Source organism: Mus caroli, unplaced genomic scaffold, assembly GCF_978045245.1.
Source record: "Mus caroli unplaced genomic scaffold, Mus_caroli_1 scaffold_18, whole genome shotgun sequence".
In the NCBI taxonomy this organism is placed as follows: Eukaryota; Metazoa; Chordata; class Mammalia; order Rodentia; family Muridae; genus Mus; species Mus caroli.
The window spans coordinates 23,108,849-23,131,371 of NW_028227273.1; the positions used below are offsets into that span (position 1 = coordinate 23,108,849).

Consider the following 22,523-nt stretch of genomic DNA (forward strand, 5'->3'; position numbering starts at 1 on the left):
TGGACTCTTTTGAAGCCATTCTCACGCTGAACTCATGGCTGGAAGTCATCAAGTCCCAGCCATCCTCCTGTCTCTACTCACCTTAGAGCTGAGGTTATAGTTTCCTGGTATACCTGACTTGTGTGGGTGCAAGATCTGAACTCTAGTCTTCTTGATTGGGATGCAATGCTGAGAAGGCTCTAACCCCCTGTGCCACCTCTCCAGCTCCCATTCGCTACAGTTTTAAATATGCTACCACACACAGTACCTTGTTTGTTTCTATTAGGCACCCAGTAAAAACTAAAACAATTTAAAATTTATAGCTAGGACACCAGAGCTCAGAGACTTTTCTAAACCATGCCTTCCAAAAACTGAAGAAATTGCCATCGGGAAATACTTTTAAAGCCCAATATGGCCGCCCACGTGTAACTCCGATGCTCAGGAAGCGGCGGCAAATTGTTCAAGCACCACCTCAGCTATGCCGTGGGGAGACTGGGCCAGCATGGGCTATCAGGTGAAACCCTGCCTTAAAACAGAAAATAAGGAGCCAGGCAAGGTGGCTTATGTCTGTAAGACAAGCAGCCAGGGGGCTGGAGTCAGGGGATCGGAAGTTCAGGGCCAGCTTGGACAATATGAAGAACTATTTCAAAAAGGAAAGAGGGGCAAAAGGAAGAAAGGAAGTGAATAGAATCAAAGCATTTACAATTGTTTATCCCATCAAATGTAAAATGCAACACACAGAAACAAATTTTTACTGAACGCACAAAAGCAACATATGAGTTCTACTCCTACACAAAACATCCATTCCCTCGGTCTCCCAACTCACACCAAATGGATGCTTTTTGTAGCCTGACGAAGCTGCCGACATTTTTTTTTTCAGAAAAATCATAGCAATAGGCTGTATTTTCTGAACACTCACCAAGTGCCTGACACCTCATACAATCTCAGCCTCACACAGCCAGGAATTTCACTGTCCCTGTTTTCTACATTTGCTCTGAAGTACGAATAATTAAAAATCAGTAGCACCACGTTGATCAGTCATCAACAACCCCCTTTTCCTCCGGGCAAACACCAGCACACCAGCAAGTTTGCAGAACCGTCCAACGGGCACACGGCTGAGTCCTGCCAGTGTCCAAGTCTAATGTTCCCACGAACAGTAATCAGAAAACACTGCACCCTAGAGTTCCATCATCAAGACTCGTAAGGAATAACTATGGTTTCAACAGAAGCGTATTTCCACTGAGGACTTAAAGCATTATACTGAGCAGGAGGGAAAAGAGGGCGCTTTGTCTCCTCATCTGAGTGGGAATCCTTCATATTTTTCTCCACTTAATAAGATGGTGGCTTTTGGTTCACCATATCTAGTCTTTGTTGTTTATGTTCCCTCCAGTTTTTATCACAAACGGTCACTAGATTTTTACCTGAAATGAACAAGTGTAACTATGTACAGATGACATGATTCTGTATATGAAGGACCCCAAAATCTCCACCAGGAAACTCCCAGAACTGACCAACATGCAAAGCAAAGGGGTAAGTTATACACCAGAATATCAAAACCAACAACCTTCCTATTAAAGACAGCCTGGTAAGGAAACCATGAGGGCAGCCACATACACTGAAAACCTTATGACCCTGGAGAGAGAGAGATGGAGAGACCTCTCATCTCATGATTGTCAGGATTAACATCCTGAAAACAGCTACTGCACCCAAATTAATATACAGATTCAATGCAGTCCAATAGAAATCCCAATGCAACTCTAAGCAGAAACTGAGAACAAACCACAATCTTAACATTCACATGGAAATAAAAAAGACCCTAAGTATCCAAAATGACCGTGGACAATGGAAACTCTGCTGGAAGTACCACCACCCCTGACTTGAAATTATCCTAGAGAGCCATGGTGAAAACACACAGCGGTGGCACAAAGCCAGGCACACTGAGCAGGTGCGGGAACCAGGAATCCAGATATATCCAAGCCCCTGTACCTACAGCCACCTGGGTTTTTACAAGGATGCCAAAATACACACTGGAGAAATGACAGTATCTTCAACAAACAGTGCTGAGAAAACTGGATGTTCACATAAAGATTGAAAGTTGATCCTTCTCGAATCCCCAGCACACAGATCAATTTCAAAGTGGATCGAAGATCTTAACACTAAACCAAAACACTCAGAGGGCTAGGAGAGAAGAGGACAAAGCGTGCTTCAGGAAGGGGCTTGAGGAGAGAGAGGACTTCCTGTTGGGAACCAATGATCAACGAGTAGAACTGCAAGTAATGAAAGTTTCTGTATCACAAAGCAAACTGTTAATTCAGTGAAGAGGCAGTCCACAGGCAGAGAGAGACAGAGATAGAGATGGACAGAGACAGAGACAGAGATGGAGAGATAAATAGATGGATAGATATAAAGAGACAGATAAATAGAGATAGATTGATGATAGATATAGATAGATGATATAGGGATGGATATATATAATTACATATATATAATTGGAATATATGTGTGTGTGTCTAGAATATACAAAACAAAAAACAAAAAAAAATAAACATGCAGTAAACAGACATCCCTTTTAAAATGTGGGCAATGGAACTGAACAAAGATTTCTCAGAAACTGCAATGACTAACAAATATTTTTTAAAGTATTCACCATCCACTCTTTGCCATCAGGGAAATGTAAATTAAAGCTACTTTGAAGGGGCTGGAGAAAAATCTCAGAAGTTAGGAGCACTGGCAGCTCTTCCAGAGGATCCAGGTTCAATTCCCAGCACCCACATGATGGCTCACAAGTCTGTAACTCCAGTTCTGAGGGATCTGATACCCTTTTCTACCCCCATTGGCACCAAGTATGCAAACTGTACACAGACACAAATATAGGTAAAACATTCACAAAACAAAAACTTAATAACTATTATGAGTTTCATTATCTTTAGTATTTTTATTTTTAATGTTTCCTGTATTTTATATGTATGGACGTTTAGCCTGCATGTTTGTCTCTGTGTCACAGTATGCACAGCGCCTGCAGAGGGCAGAGGCAGGAGTTAGAGCCCCTGGGACTGGACTCAATCATAGAGAGCTAGTGCTCTTAACTACTAAGCCACCTCTCCAGCCCCAGTTTCATGTTTCTTGATGGATAGGATCTGAGGGAAATGAACCATTATGCAGTGTTGGTGAGAGTTCAAACAGGTGCAGCCACTATGGAAATCAGTCTGGCAGGTCCTCGAAAAATCACAACGGCAACAACTACCACGTGACCCAGCTACAACTCCTGGGTATGTGCCTACTACCAAGGCACGTACGTATTCATCTGTGTCTTGTTGCTAAATTCACGGTGGTGAGGATGTGAACAGATAAGAATATGGTACCCCTAACACAATGGCATCTTATTCCTCCGTAAGGAAAAACTAAACTGTGAAATTTGCAGGCAAATCAATGGAATTGGAAAACATGACACTAAGGTAACCCAGGCCCATAAAGACAAATATCACCTGTTCTCATTTATATCGAGATCCTAGCATTGGGGCTTTAGATCTGCTTAACTTGGAGTGTCTATGAAGCCAGAAAACTATAAATGGACCATTGGTGGGGGTGGGGGAGGATTTTCAGAGAGGCGGGGATAACAGATGAGTTTATATGAATATAAAATAGGCACGGTGGATTTAAGAAAAGAAGACATGAATTTGGAAGGGAGTATGGGATGGGTCTAGAAGGGAATAAGGGTGAATATGATCAAAATATACTGTGCGCATGTGACATTCTCCGAGAACTCATAAAACATATTTATCCATAAGAACTTCAATTTCCTGTTCTTTCTATAGGAAGCGGGTAAGCACTACCAGCTGTTTCTCCTGTCTGCAGCCCAAGGTGTGCACTGAGCCTGCTGCCGTGTCCTTGCCAGGGGGCAGCACTGTGCCTCCTCCCTCAGTTTTCTGTTGGTGTCATCCTCTTGCTCACCAACCTCCGCACCAGTCCTGCTGCTCTCTTTCCCCAGAATCCTCTCTGTCCAGGCAGTCTCTTCTCAGTCCTGTCTTCCATTCTGCCTAAGAGCCCTTGAATATCTCCAGTGCACTGGAGAATAAAGTTACTGTCCTTAATCTCTCGGCGATTTGAGCAGGAAGACCGATTTCAAACTCCAAATCCGTGATGGGTTTGAGGAGTGTACACTACTAGGGGGAAGCCAAAGCATTTAAAATAATAATAATTCTGGGAGTGCCTTATGCAAACGGGCCTTATATTTCTTTATTTCCTGCATGCATGGCTGAGCATATTAAATCAGATCTGATTAACTCAGTAAACAGGAGTTCAAAATCAACCTTTCTTACCCAACGAAAACAAAGTGAATTCCCCTGGCTTCTATTAGCAGCCATACTAACCTCTTAGAAGAGAAGACACACACAGTGGGCTGCGTTTAGCCACTTGTGACATGTTTAATTGAGCTTTTAAATGAGGGAAGAAGAACTCAACACACCGGTCACACCTTCTCTCTTACGTGCTAACATTCTACCAAGCGGGGTGTACGACACAAAACTCCATTTTTCTTCCTTCACAGAATCCTGGCATGTTCATCTTGAAAGGCAGTTTTCTAAGGCTTCTCAATACTCACTTGGCAAAAGCATTTCTCCTGTTAATCTCTTTTTGAGAAGAAGCAGAGGTGGTGCTGAAACTTCTCCTAAAACCTAAATGTGAGAGTGAAGGACAGAAGAGGAAAATAGGTCACATGACTTCAGCCTTTACAGTGAGTTATTTTTAATCACTTCTACAGTGCTCCATGACACCAAGAGGTTTGTTTGTCTGTTTTGTTTGCTTTGTTGTTTCCTGGAGAAAACTGCTATGCAGCCGTTCTTCTGAGATAAAAATTCCTCATCCTATAGGGAAAAGTGCCTTCAACTCAGGAAGTAAACAGCTCAAATCCATCAGGAAGTTCCTGAAACCGACCAGATACAATACATCCCTCCCTCCCTCCCTCCCTCCCTGCACATGCACAGGTGGAAGAGACAGACCTGACCCACTGCCTGAAAGCTATGAAGACTACCTAAGCTGCGGGAAAGAAACACTCTCCAGCCTGTTGAGCTAACTGCAGGCTGTGCGCTCCCAGTTTCTACCTTTCATGAGCCATCCGTCACCCACTCTGGGGTGGGCTTTGGGTGACACAGCTGTCTCTGATCACTTCTGCTCCTATCAATAACCTTTCACCCATATTTCTGTAAGTGGCCTCAATAAAACTCATTGGTTCACCAAGATGGGCCTTGGCGATCTCCTTACTGTGGTGCATTGTCGGCTCCTACATAGGGTGAGTAAACACCTGTTCACATCTCCCCGGGAACAGCATCACACAGCGAGATGAAGGCACATGCACACCCAGAACACAGCTGCAGGTTGGATTTCTAGACCATTTCTCATCTTTGCCTTCGCGAGCAGGCTCTGCTCTCACGGGGATAAGTGATGAGCACAGCATGACTCTCAGAGCTTTCTCCTGTAAGATTTCTTGAAAACCAAATAATACCAAATCACACCCTGATAAAGTGGATTCAGTAAATGATGAAATATTACAGTCTTGATAATTATATAAAATGGTGTTTTTTTAAACTGTCATAAAAAATATTCCAAGAACAGAACACTGGACAATAAACTTCAGAGCTCCTCATTGTGGCCACACCCCTACACAAAAGTTCAAATATTAAGAAACTCCCCAAAAGGTAGACTTTAAAAAAGAAAATTAATGTCCAATTCTGGTAAATCAGAAGTGCTGAACAAATCTCTTGATTAAAATAACTCCAACTTAAAACAACTATAATTTTATAGAATATACTGTTGAGCTAACTCAAAATCATATTCACACACACACCTGCTGGTGTGTGTGGGATGTGGGGTGTGTGTGTGTGTGTATGTGTGTGTGTGCATGCACACAAGGGACACACTCCAGACCGCCAATGTACAATTTCAAAGTGGCCAAACCATAAAAAAGAAAGGAGCCAGGAGAAGCTGCTAGGCCCCCGGTGTTCTGGGGCGGTGGGGCTTTCTGGGAAATGCACAAGTCAGTGTATCTGAAGGCATCAAAGCACTGCCATCTATAAAATTCTAATTAAACAAGCATCTCTCAGTAATAAATTAGAAAGTCACAAGAAGAGGAGACATCATAAATCAGGCTCAACAGACACAGGGTGTAGAATTAGACATAACAAAGCTCCCGACATTAAACTAGTTAGCACACAGTGATAGATAATACTTAAGATGTTAAGGACATGAGAGACGAGCTTGAGAGCAGGCGGGAAAATGAATAGCAGTGAGATGTGCAGAAAGAAAAGACATTTTGATGATTATTAATGGGGCGGCTGGATCAAGCAGTGGAATAGACACAGTTGAAGAGAGAAACAGGAAATGGATAAGGCTAAAGGCGTGTTCCCAAAGGGACAAGCTGTAGCAGATACAAGACTTGCTTAGATGCCAATCTCCAGATCTAGGAAGACCCAGAGTGTCAAACAGGAGTAGCAAAAAGAAATTTCTACCTGCATATATCCAAATAAAACTGCACAGTACAAAGGGAAGACGCCTTCAAAGCATCCAAAACTAACAAAAAGGCAGGATAAACCACCTACAACAGTGAGGACTGATCAGATACTGGACTTCTTACCATGACAGCAGCCTAACCCTTCTGTCTACAGGGAGAAACTTCCAAAATTCTATATCCAGTAAAAATGCCACTGGAAAGGACAAACAACAACAACAACAACAACAACAACAAAAAGTATACATAGGCAAAAAACCCAAAGTTATCCTAAGAGGAAGTTATGAATATAAATGTGCAAACATAGACGTGAAATAAAATATTACAGAAAAACTATTATAATGATGTCTACCTTACAGGGGTGCTAAAATAGAACCAAGACATCTCAGCTTCTAAGGATTCAAATTGTGTAGGAAGAGGGTAAGAATGATTGACTTTGGCCGGGCGTGGTGGCGCACGCCTTTAATCCCAGCACTCGGGAGGCAGAGGCAGGCGGATTTCTGAGTTTGAGGCCAGCCTGGTCTACAAAGTGAGCTCCAGGACAGCCAGGGCTATACAGAGAAACCCTGTCTCGAAAAGCAAAAAAAAAAAAAAAAAAAAAGAATGATTGACTTTAAGCAGTGTGAAGTGTGTACATTAAAGGATCTATGGTGATTGCTAAGTAGCATATTCAGAGTGCAGTTCATACACAGTAGGGAAGTAAAGAGTGCAGAAAAAGAAAAGGTAGGAGCGCACGCAGAGCAGAGTCAAGCAGGAAGCAAGAGCTGGGCGTGGTGCTGCATACATACCACAATCCCAGCACGGGGAGGCAGAAGCAAGGAGAGAAGACCTCACTGACTTCAAGGAATTCTAAGTTAGCCGGGACTATGCAAAGATGCTGCATCAAAAACAAGATAAAACAAAACCAATGACAGCAACAACAAAAACAAACAAAACGAAAACAGAAAACAGCCACTATTTATGACTTGGGTTAAGGGAGTTTGCTGTGCAATCTTGAAGAGCAGAGTTCAGATCCCAGCACCCACATAGCAAGAGAGCATACAAGCAGCACCTGAGACTGCACTCTGAAGAATCCAACACCTTCATCTGGCCTCCATGGCACACAGAACCCCCCAACACATGCTCATCCACTCTCAAAGAGACATACATAAAAATTAATATTTAGGTCCTGGGTCCCTCAGAGACTAGTCTGCACAGGTCCCTAAATACAAACGAGCGGACTGCAAAGGGTGAGGGAGCAGACTGGAGAAGCTACACAGCTTCTGGAACAGGTCTGTTTCGGGCCTTCATCTTTAGCCAGGAGGCAGGTCTGAACACCAGATATCTGTGCACCTTCCCTGCAAGAGGAGAGCTTGCCTGCAGAGAGTACTCTAACCACTGAAACTCAGGAGAGAGCTAGACTCCCAGGTCTACCAACAGAGGCTAACAGAATCACAGGAGGAACAAGCTCCAACCAGAGACAACTATAACAACGAACTCCGAGATTGCCAGATGGCAAAAGGCAAACGTAAGAATCTTACCAACAGAAACCAAGACCACTCACTATCATCAGAACCCAGCCCTCCCACCTCAGTCAGTCCTGGATACCCCAACACACCCGAAAAGCAAGACTCGGATTTAAAATCATATCTCATGATGCTGGTAGAGGACATCAAGAAGGGCTTTAATAACTCACTTAAAGAAATAAAGGAGAACACTGCTAAAGAGGTAGAAGTTCTTAAAGAAATACAGGAAAACACAACCAAACAGGTGGTGGAATTGAACAAAATCATCCAAGATCTAAAAAGGGAAGTAGAAACAATAAAGAAAACCCAAAATGAGACAACGCTGGAGATAAGAAACCCTAGCAAAGAAATCTGGAACCATAGATGCGAGCATCAGCAACAGAATACAAGAGATGGAAGAGAGAATCTCAGGTGCAGAAGATTCCATAGAGAACATCGGCACAACAACCAAAGAAAATGCAAAACACAAAAAGATCCTAACTCAAAACATCCAGAAAATCCAGGACACAATGAGAAGACCAAACCTGTGGATAATAGGAGTAGATGAGAATGAAGATTCTCAACTTAAAGGGCCAGCAAATATCTTCAACAAATTTATAGAAGAAAACTTCCCAAACCTAAAGAAAGAGATGCCCATGAACAGACAAGAAGCCTACAGAACTCCAAATAGACTGGACCAGAAAAGAAATTCCTCCCGACACATAATAATCAGAACAACAAATGCACTAAATAAAGACAAAATATTAAAAGCAGTAAGGGAAAAAGGTCAAGTAACATATAAAGGCAGGCCTATTAGATTACACCAGACTTCTCACCAGAGACTATGAAAGCCAGAAGATCCTGGACAGATGTTATGCAGACCCTAAGAGAACACAAGTTCCAGCCCAGGCTACTATACCCAGCAAAACTCTCAATTACCATAGATGGAGAAACCAAAGTATTCCATGATAGAACCAAATTCACACAATATTTTTCCACGCATCCAGACCTTCAAAGGATAATAAAGGGAAAACACCAACACAAGGATGGAAACTACACCCTAGAAAAAGCAAGAAAGTAATCCGTCAACAAACCTAAAAGAAGACAGCCGCAAGAACAGAACCCCACTTTAACAACCAAAAAAAAAAAAAAAAAAAAAAAAAAAAACCAGGACGCAACAATTACTTTTCTTTAATTTCTCTTAACATCAATGGACTCAATTCCCCAATAAAAAGACATAGACTGCCACGCCCTCCGGTCGGGTCTGCTTGACAGGCTGAAAGTCTGTAAGCACTCAACAAGGAAAAGAGTTTCAAGGAAGCTCACCTCCTGGAGTTTTGGCATTCTCATTTAACCATATACTCATACTCTATTCCCGAGTTAGTCTGGTATATGGATCTATGAGCTCTCTTTTAATATTTTATTATAAATGCCTTTTAAGATTAAATTCTGTTACAGTGTTCCAAGGTCCCAGTAGCCTGCAAACTTGAAATCTGAGCTTGAAATCCAGCAGGACTTCAGAAAGGAAGTTACCTATTCAGTTACTAATTAAGCATTACAAAGACTCAGAGCTGGTCTACAAAATATTTACCAAGGACAGTAGCAATTCTCACCCAAACTAGGGAACAATAGAACTAGGGAATCCCACTGAGACAGAGATCTTCTCTACAGATAGGTATAGAGCTTCACATTAGAAGCAAGATGGTATATTCTTCTGTAGACCCAGGAAATAGGGTGTTGGGGTATTGCAGTATTCATGATAAGGTCTGCTAGTGCAGAACCCCTGGTGGTGGGTTTTACAATAGACTAGTTTACACCTGGCCCCCTTCTTTTGTGGCAGCAGCCTGGTCCCCACCTTCTTTTGATGTATTCATTCCTTTTGTATTGTGTCACTGTAACTTGGTGGATTGTATTTTGCCTGGTTTCTTGTTATTTCTTTGGTATAAAAAGTTTGATGTTGGACCTGACACAATACATTCAGATTCTACACAATCTCTCCTGTTGGTCTGTCTGTCATTTCCTCCTACGCTTTGCCCACCTGCCCCAGAGACCCACACAGACAAAGGGATCCAGAGGGTCTGCGGCAATAGACTAATAGACTGGCTACACAAACAGGACCCAACATCTTGTTGCTTATAGGAAACCCACCTTAGGGAAAAAGACAGACACTACCTCAGAGTGAAAGGCTGGAAAACAATTTTCCAAGCAAACAGTCTGAAGAAACAAACTGGAGTACCCATTCTAATATAGAATATAATTGACTTCCAACACAAAGTTATCAAAAAAGACAAGGAGGGGCACTTCATACTCATCAAAGGTAAAATCCTCCAAGATGAACTCTCAATTCTGAATATCTATGCTCCAAATACAAGGGCAGCCACATTCATTAAAAAAAAAAACAGAAAACAAAAAAAACCCCAAAACTTTAGTAAAGCTCAAAGCACACATTGCACCTCACACAATAATAGTGGAAGACTTCAACACCCCACTCTCACCAATGGAAAGATCCTGGAAACAGAAACTAAACAGAGACACATGGATACTAACAGAAGTTATGAAACAAATGGATTTAATTGATATCTACAGAACATTTTATCCTAAAACAAAAGGATATACCTTCTTCTCAGCGCCACATGGTACCTCCTCCAAAATTGACCATATAACTGGTCACAAAACAGGCCTCAACAGATACAAATATACTGAAATTATCCTATGCATCCTATCTGATCACCATTGACTAAGGCTGATTTTCAATAATAACATAAATAATAGAAAGCCAACATTCATGTGGAAACTGAACAACACTCTACTCAATGATTCCTTGGTCAAGGATGAAATAAAGAAATTAAAGACTTTTTAGAGTTTAATGAAAATGAAGCCACAACATACCCAAACTTATGGGACAAAATGAAGGCAGTCCTAAGAGGGAAAGTCATAGCCCTGAGTGCCTCCAAAAAGAAACTAGGGGAGAGCATACACTAGCAGCCTGACAGCACACCTAGAAGCTCTATAACTAAAGGAAGCAAATTCACCCAAGAGGAGTAAACAGCAGGAAATAATCAAACTCAGGGCTGAAATCTACCAAGTGGAAACAAAAAGAACCATTCAAAGAATCAACCAAACCAGGAGTTGGTTCTTTGAGAAAATCAACACGATAGATAAACCCTTAGCCAGACTAACTAGAGGGCACAGGGACAGTATCCCAATGAACAAAAGCAAAAATGAAAAGGGAGACATAACAACAGAACCTGAGTAAATCCAAAACATCATCAGATTTTACAACAAAAGGCTATACTCAACAAAACTAGAAAAACTGGATGAAATGGACAACTTCCTAGACAGATACCAGGTACCAAAGTTAAATCAGGATCAGATTAACGATCTAAACAGTCCCATTTCCCCTAAAGAAATGGAAGCAGTCATCAATAGTCTCCCAACCAAAAAAAACTCAGGACCAGATGGGTTTAGTGAAGAGTTCTATCAGACCTTCAAAGAAGACCTAATTCCAACTCTCCTCAAACTATTCCACAAAATAGAAACAGAAGGTACTCTACCCAATTCATTCTATGAAGCCACAATTACTCTGATACATAAACCACACAAAGATCCAACAAAGAAAGAGAACTTCAGACCAGTTTCCCTTATGAATATCGATGCAAAAATACTCAATAAAACCCTCAGAAAAAGCCGGGTGTGGTGGCGCACGCCTTTAATCACAGCACTCGAGAGGCAGAGGGAGGTGGATCTCTGAGTTTGAGGCCAGCTGGTTTACAAAGTGAGTTCCAGGACAGCCAGGGCTATAAAGAGAAACCCTGTCTCGAAAAACCAAAAAAAAAAAAAAAAAATCCTCACAAAGTGAATCCAAGAACACATCAAAACAGTCATCCATCATGACCAGGTAGGCTTCATCCCAGGGATGCAGGGATGGTTTAATATACGGAAATCCATCAACGTAATCCACTATATAAACAAACTCAAAGACAAATATCATATGATCATCTCATTAGATGATGAGAAAGCATTTGACATAATCTAACAGCCCTTCATGATAAAAGTCTATCAGGAATTCAATGCCCATACCTAAACATAATAAAAGCAATATACAGCAAACCAGTAGCCAACATCAAACTAAATGGAGACAAATTCGAAGCAATCCCACTAAAATCAGAGACTAGACAAGGCTGCCCACTTTCTCCCTACCTATTCAATATAGTACTTGAAGTTCTAGCCAGAGAAATTCGACAACAAAAGGACATCAAGGGGATACAAATTGGACAGGAAGAAGTCAAAATATCACTATTTGCAGATGATAGGATAGTATATATAAGTGACCCCAAAAATTCCACCAGAGAACTCCTAAACCTGATAAACAGCTTAAGTACATAGCTGGATATAAAATTAACTCAAATAAATCAATGGCCTTTCTCTACACAAAGGATAAATGGACTGAGAAAGAAATTACGGAAACAACACCCTTCACAATAGTCAAATAATATAAAATACTTTGGTGTGACTCTAACTAAGGAAGTCTCTGAAGAAAGAAATTAAAGAAGATCTCAGAAGATGGAAAGATCTCCCATGCTCATGGATTGGCAGGATTAATATAGTAAAAAATGGCTATCCTACCGAAAGCAATCTACAGATTCAAAGCAATCCCCACTAAAATTCCAACTCAATTCTTCACTGGGATAGAAAGGGAAATTTGCAAATTCATCTGGAAAAATAAAAAACCTAGGATAGCAAAAACTATTCTCAACAATAAAAGAACCTATGGTGGAATCACCATGCCTGAATTTAAGCTGTACTACAGAGCAATTGTGATTAAAAAAAAAAAAAAAAAAAAAAAAAAAAAACTGCATGGTACAGTGACAGACAGGTAGATCAATGGAATAGAACTGAAGACCCAGAAATGAATCCACCCACCTATGGTCACTTGATCTTTGACAAGGGAGCTAAAACCAACCAGTGGAAAAAAGACAGCATTTTCAACAAACGGTGCTGGCACAACTGGCGGTTATCATGTAGAAGAATGTGAATTGATCCACTCTTATCTCCTTGTACAAAGCTCAAGTCTAAGTGGATCAAAGACCTCCACATAAGACCAGAGACACTGAAATTGATAGAGGAGAAAGTAGGGAAAAGCCTCGAAGATATGGACATGGGGGAAAAATTCCTAAACAGAACAGCAATGGCTTGTGCTGTAAGATCAAGAATTGACAAATGGGACCTCATAAAATTGCAAAGTTTCTGTAAGGCCAAAGACACTGTCAATAAGACAAAAAGGCCACCAACAGATTGGGAAAGGATTTTTACCAATCCTAAATCTGATAGGGGACTAATATCCAATATATACAAAGAGCTCAAAAAACTGGACTCCAGAAATTCAAATAACCCCACTAAAAATGGGGTTCAGAGCTAAACAAAGAGTTCTCAACTGAGGAATACCGAATGGCTGAGAAGCACCTGAAAAAATGTTCAACATCCTTAATTATCACAGAAATGCAAATCAAAACAACCTTGAGATTCCACCTCATACCAGTCAGAATGGCCAAGATAAAAAATTCAGGTGATAGCAGATGCAGATGTGGAGAAAGAGGAACACTCCTCCACTGCTGGTGCGATTGCAAGCTTGTACAACCACTCTGGAAGTCAGTCTAGAGGTTTCTCAGAAAATTGGACATAATACTACTGGAAGATCCAGCAATACCTCTCCTGGGCATATACCCAGAAGAAGTTCCAACTGGTAATAAGAACACTTGCTACACTATGTTCATAACAGCCCTATTTATAATAGCCAGAAGCTGGAAGGAACCCAGATGTCCCTCAACAGAGGAATGGATACAGAAAATGTGGTACATTTACACAATGGGGTACTACTCAGCTATTAAAAACAATGAATTTATGAAATTCTTAGACAAATGGATGTATCTGAAGAATATCATCCTTAGTGAGGAAACCCAATCACAAAAGAAGTCATTAGATATGCACTCACTGATAAGTGGATATTAGCCCAGAAACATAGAACACCCAAGATGCAATTTGCAAAACAGAAGAAAATCAAGAAGAGGGAAGACCAGTGGCTAGATACTTTGTTCTTCCTTAGAATAGGGAACAAAATACCCATGAAAGGAGTTACAGAGACAAAATTTGGAGCTAAGACGAAAGGATAGACTATCCAGAGACTACCCCACCCGGGGATCCATCCCATAATCAGCCACCAAACCCAGACACTATTGCATATGCCAGCAAGATTTTGATGAAGGGACCCTGGTATAGCTTTCTCGTATGAGGCTATGCCAGTGCCTGGCAAATACAGAAGTGGATGCTCATAGTCATCTATAAGATGGGACACAGGGCCCCCAATGGAGAAGCTAGAGAAAGCACCCAAGGAGCTGAAGGGGTCTGCAACCCTATAGGTGGAACAACAATATGAACTAACCAGTACTCCCAGAGCTTGTGTCTCTAGCTGCATATGTAGCAGAAGATGGCCTAGTCGGCCATCACTGGGAAGAGAGGCCCCTTGGTCTTGAAAACGTTCTATGCCCCAGTACAGGGGAACGCCAGGGCCAAAAAGTGGGAGTGGGTGGGTAGGGGAGCAGGGCCGGGGGAGGGTATAGGGAACTTTTGGGATAGCATTTGAAATTTGAAATGTATATAAAGAAAATATCTAGTAAAAAACAATTTATAAACAAAATATTAAACATAAAAAATCCAATAAAAAAGAAAATGCTGAACATCAAAAATAAATAAATAAATAAATATTTAAAATGGAATGGGAACTAAGTAAAAGCGTAAAGAACATTGCTAATACATCAATAATAGCAATAAATTAAAATGAATGGAGCTCTCAGAGTAAAATATAAAGACAAGCAGACTTATTTTTTCAGCTGGGTTTTTTCTGTATAGCAATGACTGTCCTGGAACTTGCTCTGTAGACCAGCCTAGCCTTGAACTCACACAGATCCACCTGTCTAATATTGAAATTACTAGTAATACTACCCTTAGCATATATTTTACTAAGTGAAATTACAGTTAGCTCAACACAAGCAGGACCTAGACAGTTGATCTGTAACCAGAGGATTATGAAGGACCAACAGGAAGGCAACACGCACCCAGATACCCTGAACAAAAGGACAACTCATGTTCCAGGCAGGACAGAGTGACATTTTATCATCCACTCCGAATAATGTGACACAGAAAACCTATGAGTTGCTTATTTATGGAACTTTCCATTTAATATTCTCAGATGATGACTGAATGGAAGTCATCAACTTCACTTCACAGACAACAACTCGGGGGTCACATAAGTGGACAGAGAATCCATGCTTACACACAGAACAGTAGTAAGGCCAGAGCTTCCCAACCGCCTCAAAATCCTAGCGTGCTACTCTAGGAATCTCAACAAAATGGTCATCAAGTTTATGTGAGAACAAAAGGAATCAAGAATAACCAACCCAGGGGCTGGCGAGATGGCTCAGCGGTTAAGAGCACTGACTGCTCTTCCAAAGGATCTGAGTTCAAATCCCAGCCAACCACATGGTGGCTCACAACCATCTGTCATGGGATCCTGATGCCCTCTTCTGGACTGTCTGAAGACAGCTATAGTGTACTTACATATAACAAATAAATAAATCTTAAAAAAAAAAAAAGAATAACCAACCCAACAACAGTGGAGAGTAAAGTCAGAGGACACACACACATAGAGACACACGCACACACACAGACACATGTACACAAGAGCATACACACATACTCACACAAGCAGACATACCCACACACATACACACACAAGCACAGCCATACACATGTGCACACTCATACACATACAAACACATGCACACAGAGACATGCACACACATGCACACATACATCCACAGCAGGCGAAGGCGACGCAGACACATGGAAAAGCCCCCTCTGATGATGGAAAGTGCTAGTGGGACACATCCACCTAGAAGTCAGAATGGCCACAGCCATACATCATCCGAAAGGTCCCATCAGAACATGGCCTCTAGAATGGGGACACGCCACACTCATGGGCTGACCGCAACCGATATTCCAGGGTAGTCACTGTACTTCCATAAATAGTCACCCACAGATGAAAAAGAAAATCAAACCCAACCCTTACCACACACAGAGTCAATTCTGGGAAAACTGACAAATATGAAACACAAAACCAGAATTAAAAAAAAAAAAAAAAAGGCCCAAGAAGGAGCATTACAGTTTCTGTCCCTGGGGGAGGGAAATTCTTTAGATAAAAAAATGCAGCCGGGCGTGGTGGCGCACGCCTTTAATCCCAGCACTCAGGAGGCAGAGGCAGGCGGATTTCTGAGTTCGAGGCCAGCCTGGTCTACAATGTGAGTTTCAGGACAGCCAGGGCTACACAGAGAAACCCTGTCTCGAAAAAAAAAAAAAAAAAAAAAAACCAACAACAACAAAAAGCAAGCCATGAGATGCTTTATTCTTTGAGTACATAAACATTAAAAAAAAGTCTTCTCACCAAAAAATGTCAGAAAAGTGAAGATATATCATCAGCTGACACATATTAGTAACAGGTAAACCAGTGAAAGATGTATTCCCAAAATATAGAAGAAGAAAAAAAACCCTACAAATTACCAAGATAAGAAGCAGATCGCCCGAAGGAAGAATAAGCCAGAGCTTTAAACAGAAAAAAGGCAATGCATGAGCTCCACAAACCAAAAGCTGAGAGGCCTGGAAACACTGTTTACATCTAGCAGGGCAGCAACTGTTTCCATGCCCAACAAGAGGGGCGGCTGGGAGGAACAGGGCCTAGTCAGTGGCTGAGGGGAGCATGCAGTGCAAACACCTGCATCCCCCGGGAAGATGGAGGGTGTGGCAGCCAAGCTTACCAACCCCAGGGCCACATGTGTTTGTGTGCACAACGGTGCAATAATAAAAACCAGGATGCAGCAGAAATAAGGAACAGCTAAAGCATCAGTCACACATCCCACCAGTGCTGAAAGCAGAAAGGATAATGGAAATAAAGCGCTACTTACTGATACAAACGGCTGCAAGTGGCCGAAAAGATCAGAAAACCAAAGGAGTCATGAATACCCAATCCTAGGCTCACAACCTTAGCGTGGGAAATACACAGGGAGGCAGGGGAGCGGGAGGTGAGCACAGAGCTGGGAGGCAGGAAACAGATCTGCTCCGGGCTTACTTGCACTATACAGACACACTTAGCCGCTTTGATAAAAACATATTGATACAGATATTTAGCAGTTAAGATACGTCTCGGTGAGTGAAAGTGAAGAAATATTTTAACTGGGATTTAAAAAACATAATCTTACCAGGATAAGAATGATTCTGTTTATTTGAAGATATTTCTGAAAGCGTATCCAGGGAATCTGATAGCCTATGAATAAAACAGAACACTCCACGTTAGGAGGGGCTGGTCTTCTGGGTAAGGTGGACTCTCACGGTCACGGTCGCTTTCACGTCAGCCCTTATTTGTTTTCCCACTCCTTCATTCAACAAGCATCTACTGGGCAGCCACAGGAACCAGGGAAGACCTTTACTCTAGCATAGGAGACAGACGAATATGCAGATGGAGTGGAGGCCCCACTACCAAGGACAGGTAGGTTGGAAAACTCAGTTCATTTGAAACAGGGACCTGACTACTGACATTTATTTGCTTGGTGGCTTTTGTGGAGCTACACTGGGCCTTGGCACAGGATAGGCAAGTACCCTGCCACTAAGTTGCATCCACAGCCCTGTTGTTGTTGTTGTTACTGTTGATGGTGGTGGTGGTGGTGGTGTTCAATGCTAAGAATTGGACCCATGATATCTTCTGACTTAGCTTTGGAATTTTATCTTCAAAGGTAAAACTAAAAAAATCGGAGATAAGTTTATCTTATACCAAGCTTAACAAATATAAGATTAAAATTATAAAAATAATTTTTAAAAAAAGGCTGTCTGAATTTTTGCATGTGTATAATTTTTTTTTTAGTAATATAATCCAAAGCCCTCTGTGCTGAACTCTACCCACCACTGCAAAGGTCACCTTCCCAGGAAGTATCTCCTTGTTTTTTGATATTCAAATCGTTATTTTTAAAAAGCCAGGTCCTGAAAGCCTCATTTTTCTTCAACAGTTTACTGACCTAAATCTGCAAGACCTTCATCTGCCAAACACTTCTCCCAACACACTTTTTTTTCCATCAAGAAAACCCCCCGCAGTCCCTGGAGTGTGCTCACCTGCACCCCACAGGTCATGCGTATCGTTTTTACAGAGCACACAACACATGACAATTGAGGAGGGGCCAATGGACAGAGCCCATAGCCTGGTAAGCAGCAGGTACTGGGATGAAGAGGTGATGGACAGCTGAGAGGAACCTACTTCCGTAAGTGACTGGTTCATTAGAAATAATTCTAACAGCAACAAAACAAGAATGGGATGTTTCTGAGGACCAGTTAGACAGTGAGTGAGTTTCCTTAGACTGTCTTTAAAGAATATTCGCTGATGCTATTAACCAAGACAATTTACTAAATGAAAATTGTATAATGACAGATAGATCGGGAAGTCTATTCAAACAGAGGAAGTCACATGGGTGGATCCTGGGACAAGCACAAATTTTTAAAATGCCAAGGGGAGAAATAAAAAGCCAGCTATGAGGCTGAGGTGAAGCGGCAGGGGTCACAGTGTGATACCAAGATAGCCTCCCACAGCCCCTAGCATAAAATCTTCCCATCTTGAAGACTAGCGGGGCCTTTAAAGAGCTCCAAACTGGCTTGTGTTGGGGATGCCTTAAAATCAGAGACCATGTCTGTTTTGTTTGCTCATAGAATGCCTAGCACAGCACAAAGTACGGAAAGACACTTAATAGTATTTGATGCTGATGAATGAGACAATCAGAAGATGACAGGAAGACAGCTGGATGGAGACTGGTTCATTTCAACAGAGCCCTGGTACTTGAGTGGGGGTTGCTTTCAAACACTCTACCTTGGAGAAAACCAGCCAGAAAGCAAAAGAAACAGTGAGTGAGGCCGTGTGCACTCTGTAAACACAGCAGTGAGAACAGAAAACTACAGGAACAATGTGACTTCACCAGTAAAGGCAGAGAAAAGGTGGCTGCTGTATAAAAAGCCCAGAACTGGCAACGGGGCTCACTGGTACCCACTGTGCCTGACACATGCCCAATCCTGCACTCTGGGTAACTGAACGTGAGATAAACCCCAGTCCTTGTGACTGGGAGATAAATCAAACTAATGCATGATAGTGCATCAATCACCTGCCCGACACGGGTTCAGAGGAGACTCGCAGATGCCCAGTAAATCCTCCAAGGTTACGGCAAGGAGCTCACTTCTGACTCCAGAGAGCCAGGGATTCACATCCCCACTGTAGCATACGGCATTAGCTGTCAGGGCCTGATGTTCCTCCGCTGTGGAATGGGGACAATTGCAGGGCCTGTCTAATAAGATGCTTTAGGTCACCGTTCCAGGGACAACTCTGAGGACGGTGTCAGCTAAACACATGGGCCTAGGACAGTCAGGAAGCTAACGAAGCCAGGCCAAGCTTAGCTCTTCCATTACCCAGAGATGCAACTTCAGCTCTGCTGCTTTTTCTCTGGGAAACTATTTTCCCACCTGTAAGGTGGGAATAAACACAGCAGCTCATGGATCCTCGGGTGTGCAGGGGACAATGGCGTATACCACTCGGGTGCTCAGGATGCAGCCTGCCTTTAAATGCTCGGTAAGAGTTGATGACACTCAGGGTTATTTCCCAACTCACCTGGCCAGGGACTTCTTAGGATCAAGTGAAACAACACTTAGACCTTATGAGCTACAAAGTAGTGTATGCTGAAGGCCTCGCTGCTGTAAGGAATAATGTGTCAAGTACACTGAAAACGAAGAGAATTAACACCAAGAGGATATGTAAGGAAAAGAAAAAACTGAGGGAGAAAATGATTTAAAAAGAAAAGAAAAGAAAAAAACAAAAAACAACTTCAATTTGCCCAGAAACCCTCAGCATCCAGCTAAAGGGGGACTGGTAGGAACTCCCAGGCCACCAACACGGTTCCAGTGTCATGAGCGTGACTACACCACATATGTTGTATCTTGCCCAGAGATTATAATCCCCTTTTCTAGCCTCTGTCTCCCAGCTCCACATTCCACCGGAATGTCATGAGGACCTGTGTTCTGGATAAGCTTGCTTTTAAAACCCAGAGGGAGGTGACATGTAAACGAACTGCCTTACCAGGAAACACTCACGAGGTCTGTTACATATAAATCCTGGAGACTTCACTTCCCCCACCCCCGGAGAGCTACTGCCTATCTATTTTTGAAAACTAAGGAAATCAGAGGAAAAAGCCATTTTGGTTCCATTAGGTTTGTGGGAGAGTGAATGGGTGCCTGCTGGCAGGAAATTTAATGTAGTTAGGATGTGACTGAAGCAATCAGAGGGCATTTTTACTTTTGTTTGCATGACGGATTAAGCTTGCTCCTCGCACTGTTCTTAGCTGCAAACGCCACTTCTAATAGCCTACACACACTCATAGGGTTTGCAAATGAGGAAGAAAGGAGGTTTTTAAAATTGCAAACCCTCAGCAAGGCAAATTTAGCTTCCCATGAGCCTTCCCTCCAAGGAAGGTGGCCAGTTAACCCGTTGAAGGAACGCCTGAGTTTATCTTCCAGATGGATTTGGGGACCCGTGTGCCACAGGGAACTGCAGAGTTTCTGTAAACAGATAGATGCACACTCCAGTTTCTCCTCACCTCTGTACCCTGGACGGGGGCGCAAATATTCCATATCTCGGAGAGCAACTAAAATACTGTACACCTCCAACTGAACCGTCATTCTTCCCGTGGGGCTTCTCCAGCTCTATGCCGTACCAATACCCTAAAACATGAATATTGCATTTTAAAGGCATCTGCACTTCATTCACAACCGCTGTGCGGTAATACGAACCCAAAGTCGGGATGGCTCGGCGTTTTCACAAATGACCGAGATGATGGAAGATCATCATGATCATTAAGCTCTCAGATGATCAAATTATAAAATAAAACTTGAAAATTTGGAAAGTGGGAGAAACGAATCAGTGGCATAATTGCAGAGCAGTACATTAAGGGAGGAAAAATAAAACTCACAAACTTAGATTTGTGGGGAATTAGCCATCATGCAAGGAGAGCGCCACCAAAATATATCTTAAGACTGTAATGCAAAAGAAAGCGTCCTTGACTCTCACGTAGCCTGCTTCAGTGAGAGCAGCATGGAATGCTACTGAGACATGACTCCTCAGGTGGACAGCTCTCTTCAGCTCACCCTCCACGCAGCAGCACACCACAAACACCCATTAAATAATTAAACAAGGGCAGAGATAGCACGGAAGACACAGTGAAACTGCTCCCTCTTTTAAGTAAATGAAAAGACCTAGGTTTCCTAATAGAAGAACTTTCCTTAGAAGACAGTATCTATGGGGCTAGCTGTGAGAATCCCAAGTCCCTGGAGAGACTAAAACCAAAACAACAGGGCTGTACTTCCAGTAGCTTGCTAGGTAGACATACTCTAAAGCAGGGATTCCTGGGGTTTCCATGATCCGCTAAACAGGCCTTACAGTTCGCATGCTTGTAATCGGAGCATACAGCACGTTTGGTCTTTTACAATCAATAGCAAATAAAGAACATGTATGTGATCATTTGGTCTTTCACAACCAACAGCAAGAATGGATGTGTGAATACAACCAACTCACTACAAATAGGAAATGCAAAATACTCCTCTCAGATTACTAGCTCAGAGTCAGTTTCAATGACAGGAACCTTCAAAGCCAACTTAGAATACACACTCATTTTGCTTTGGTTTTTGTTTTATTTGGTTGATTGGTTGGTTAGTTGGGTGGTTGGTTTATGTGACACCTGACCCCATTCTAGATACTTAGATTGGAGTTATAAAGACTGAAGTACAGCCAGTGTCTTTTATATTTGAGTGGCCCCACTATGTCATATCGCAGTGCCTACGAGCCTCTTTGTCTAACCACACTAATTCTTTGAAAACAGACTATGAGCTTCTGACTTGCCTAGACCAGATGAGTCTTGTTAGAATGATCTCTGAGTACCATAGTTACAATTTTCCAGGTCTCACTTCCTTCTGTGTTTGATAGGCCTTTCCATGTAATTTTTTTCTTTAATTAAAAGCCCCATTGTGATTGACTACATCACTGCCATGTGTTTACTATGTAACTCTTGAAAATGTGTGACATACATACATTACACACACACAGGCACAGTAGTTGTGAAAACAGCCTAGCAGAGAGCTATGCTATGTACTCACTATCTAGTGTGAGATGTAAGAGAGGCCCAAGGGAGGCTTGAATTCTAACATAGCTCAAATAAAGCACCGACTTACACTAAAAGTGGCATTAATCAAAGAAGAGAGCGCATGCTGGAGTCATATGCCTGGTTCACGTGCTTCTGTCTCATACACAGAAGTGGACACTCCTGGTGAACTGGCATGGTCTCTGTCTAGCGTGGCAGCAGCCATGTTGAACCACAAGCTCAGAGCAAAGGCGACTAAACCTCTGAAGGTTCAGGCTCATCTAGAACACAGGC

At 42.2% G+C, this 22,523-nt stretch overlaps 1 protein-coding gene across 6 annotated transcripts in view; it reads right to left on the reverse strand.

Annotated features, from left to right (window-relative positions):
* The window catches only part of Clip4 (CAP-Gly domain containing linker protein family member 4), a 97,454-nt gene that overhangs the window by 11,404 nt on the left and 63,527 nt on the right, over window positions 1-22,523 (reverse strand). For 5 of the 6 annotated variants that reach the window (XM_021149451.3, XM_021149448.3, XM_029471329.2 and 2 more), the window contains 3 exons: window positions 20,694-20,817; window positions 17,274-17,338; window positions 4,580-4,652 (listed from right to left, as the gene is read on the reverse strand). In XM_021149451.3, the coding sequence (XP_021005110.1) occupies window positions 4,580-4,652; window positions 17,274-17,338; window positions 20,694-20,817 (262 nt within the window). Of the gene's footprint in view, window positions 1-4,365; window positions 4,653-17,273; window positions 17,339-20,693; window positions 20,818-22,523 lie in introns of those variants that run through there. The other variant, XM_021149452.3, reaches the window with a different exon arrangement.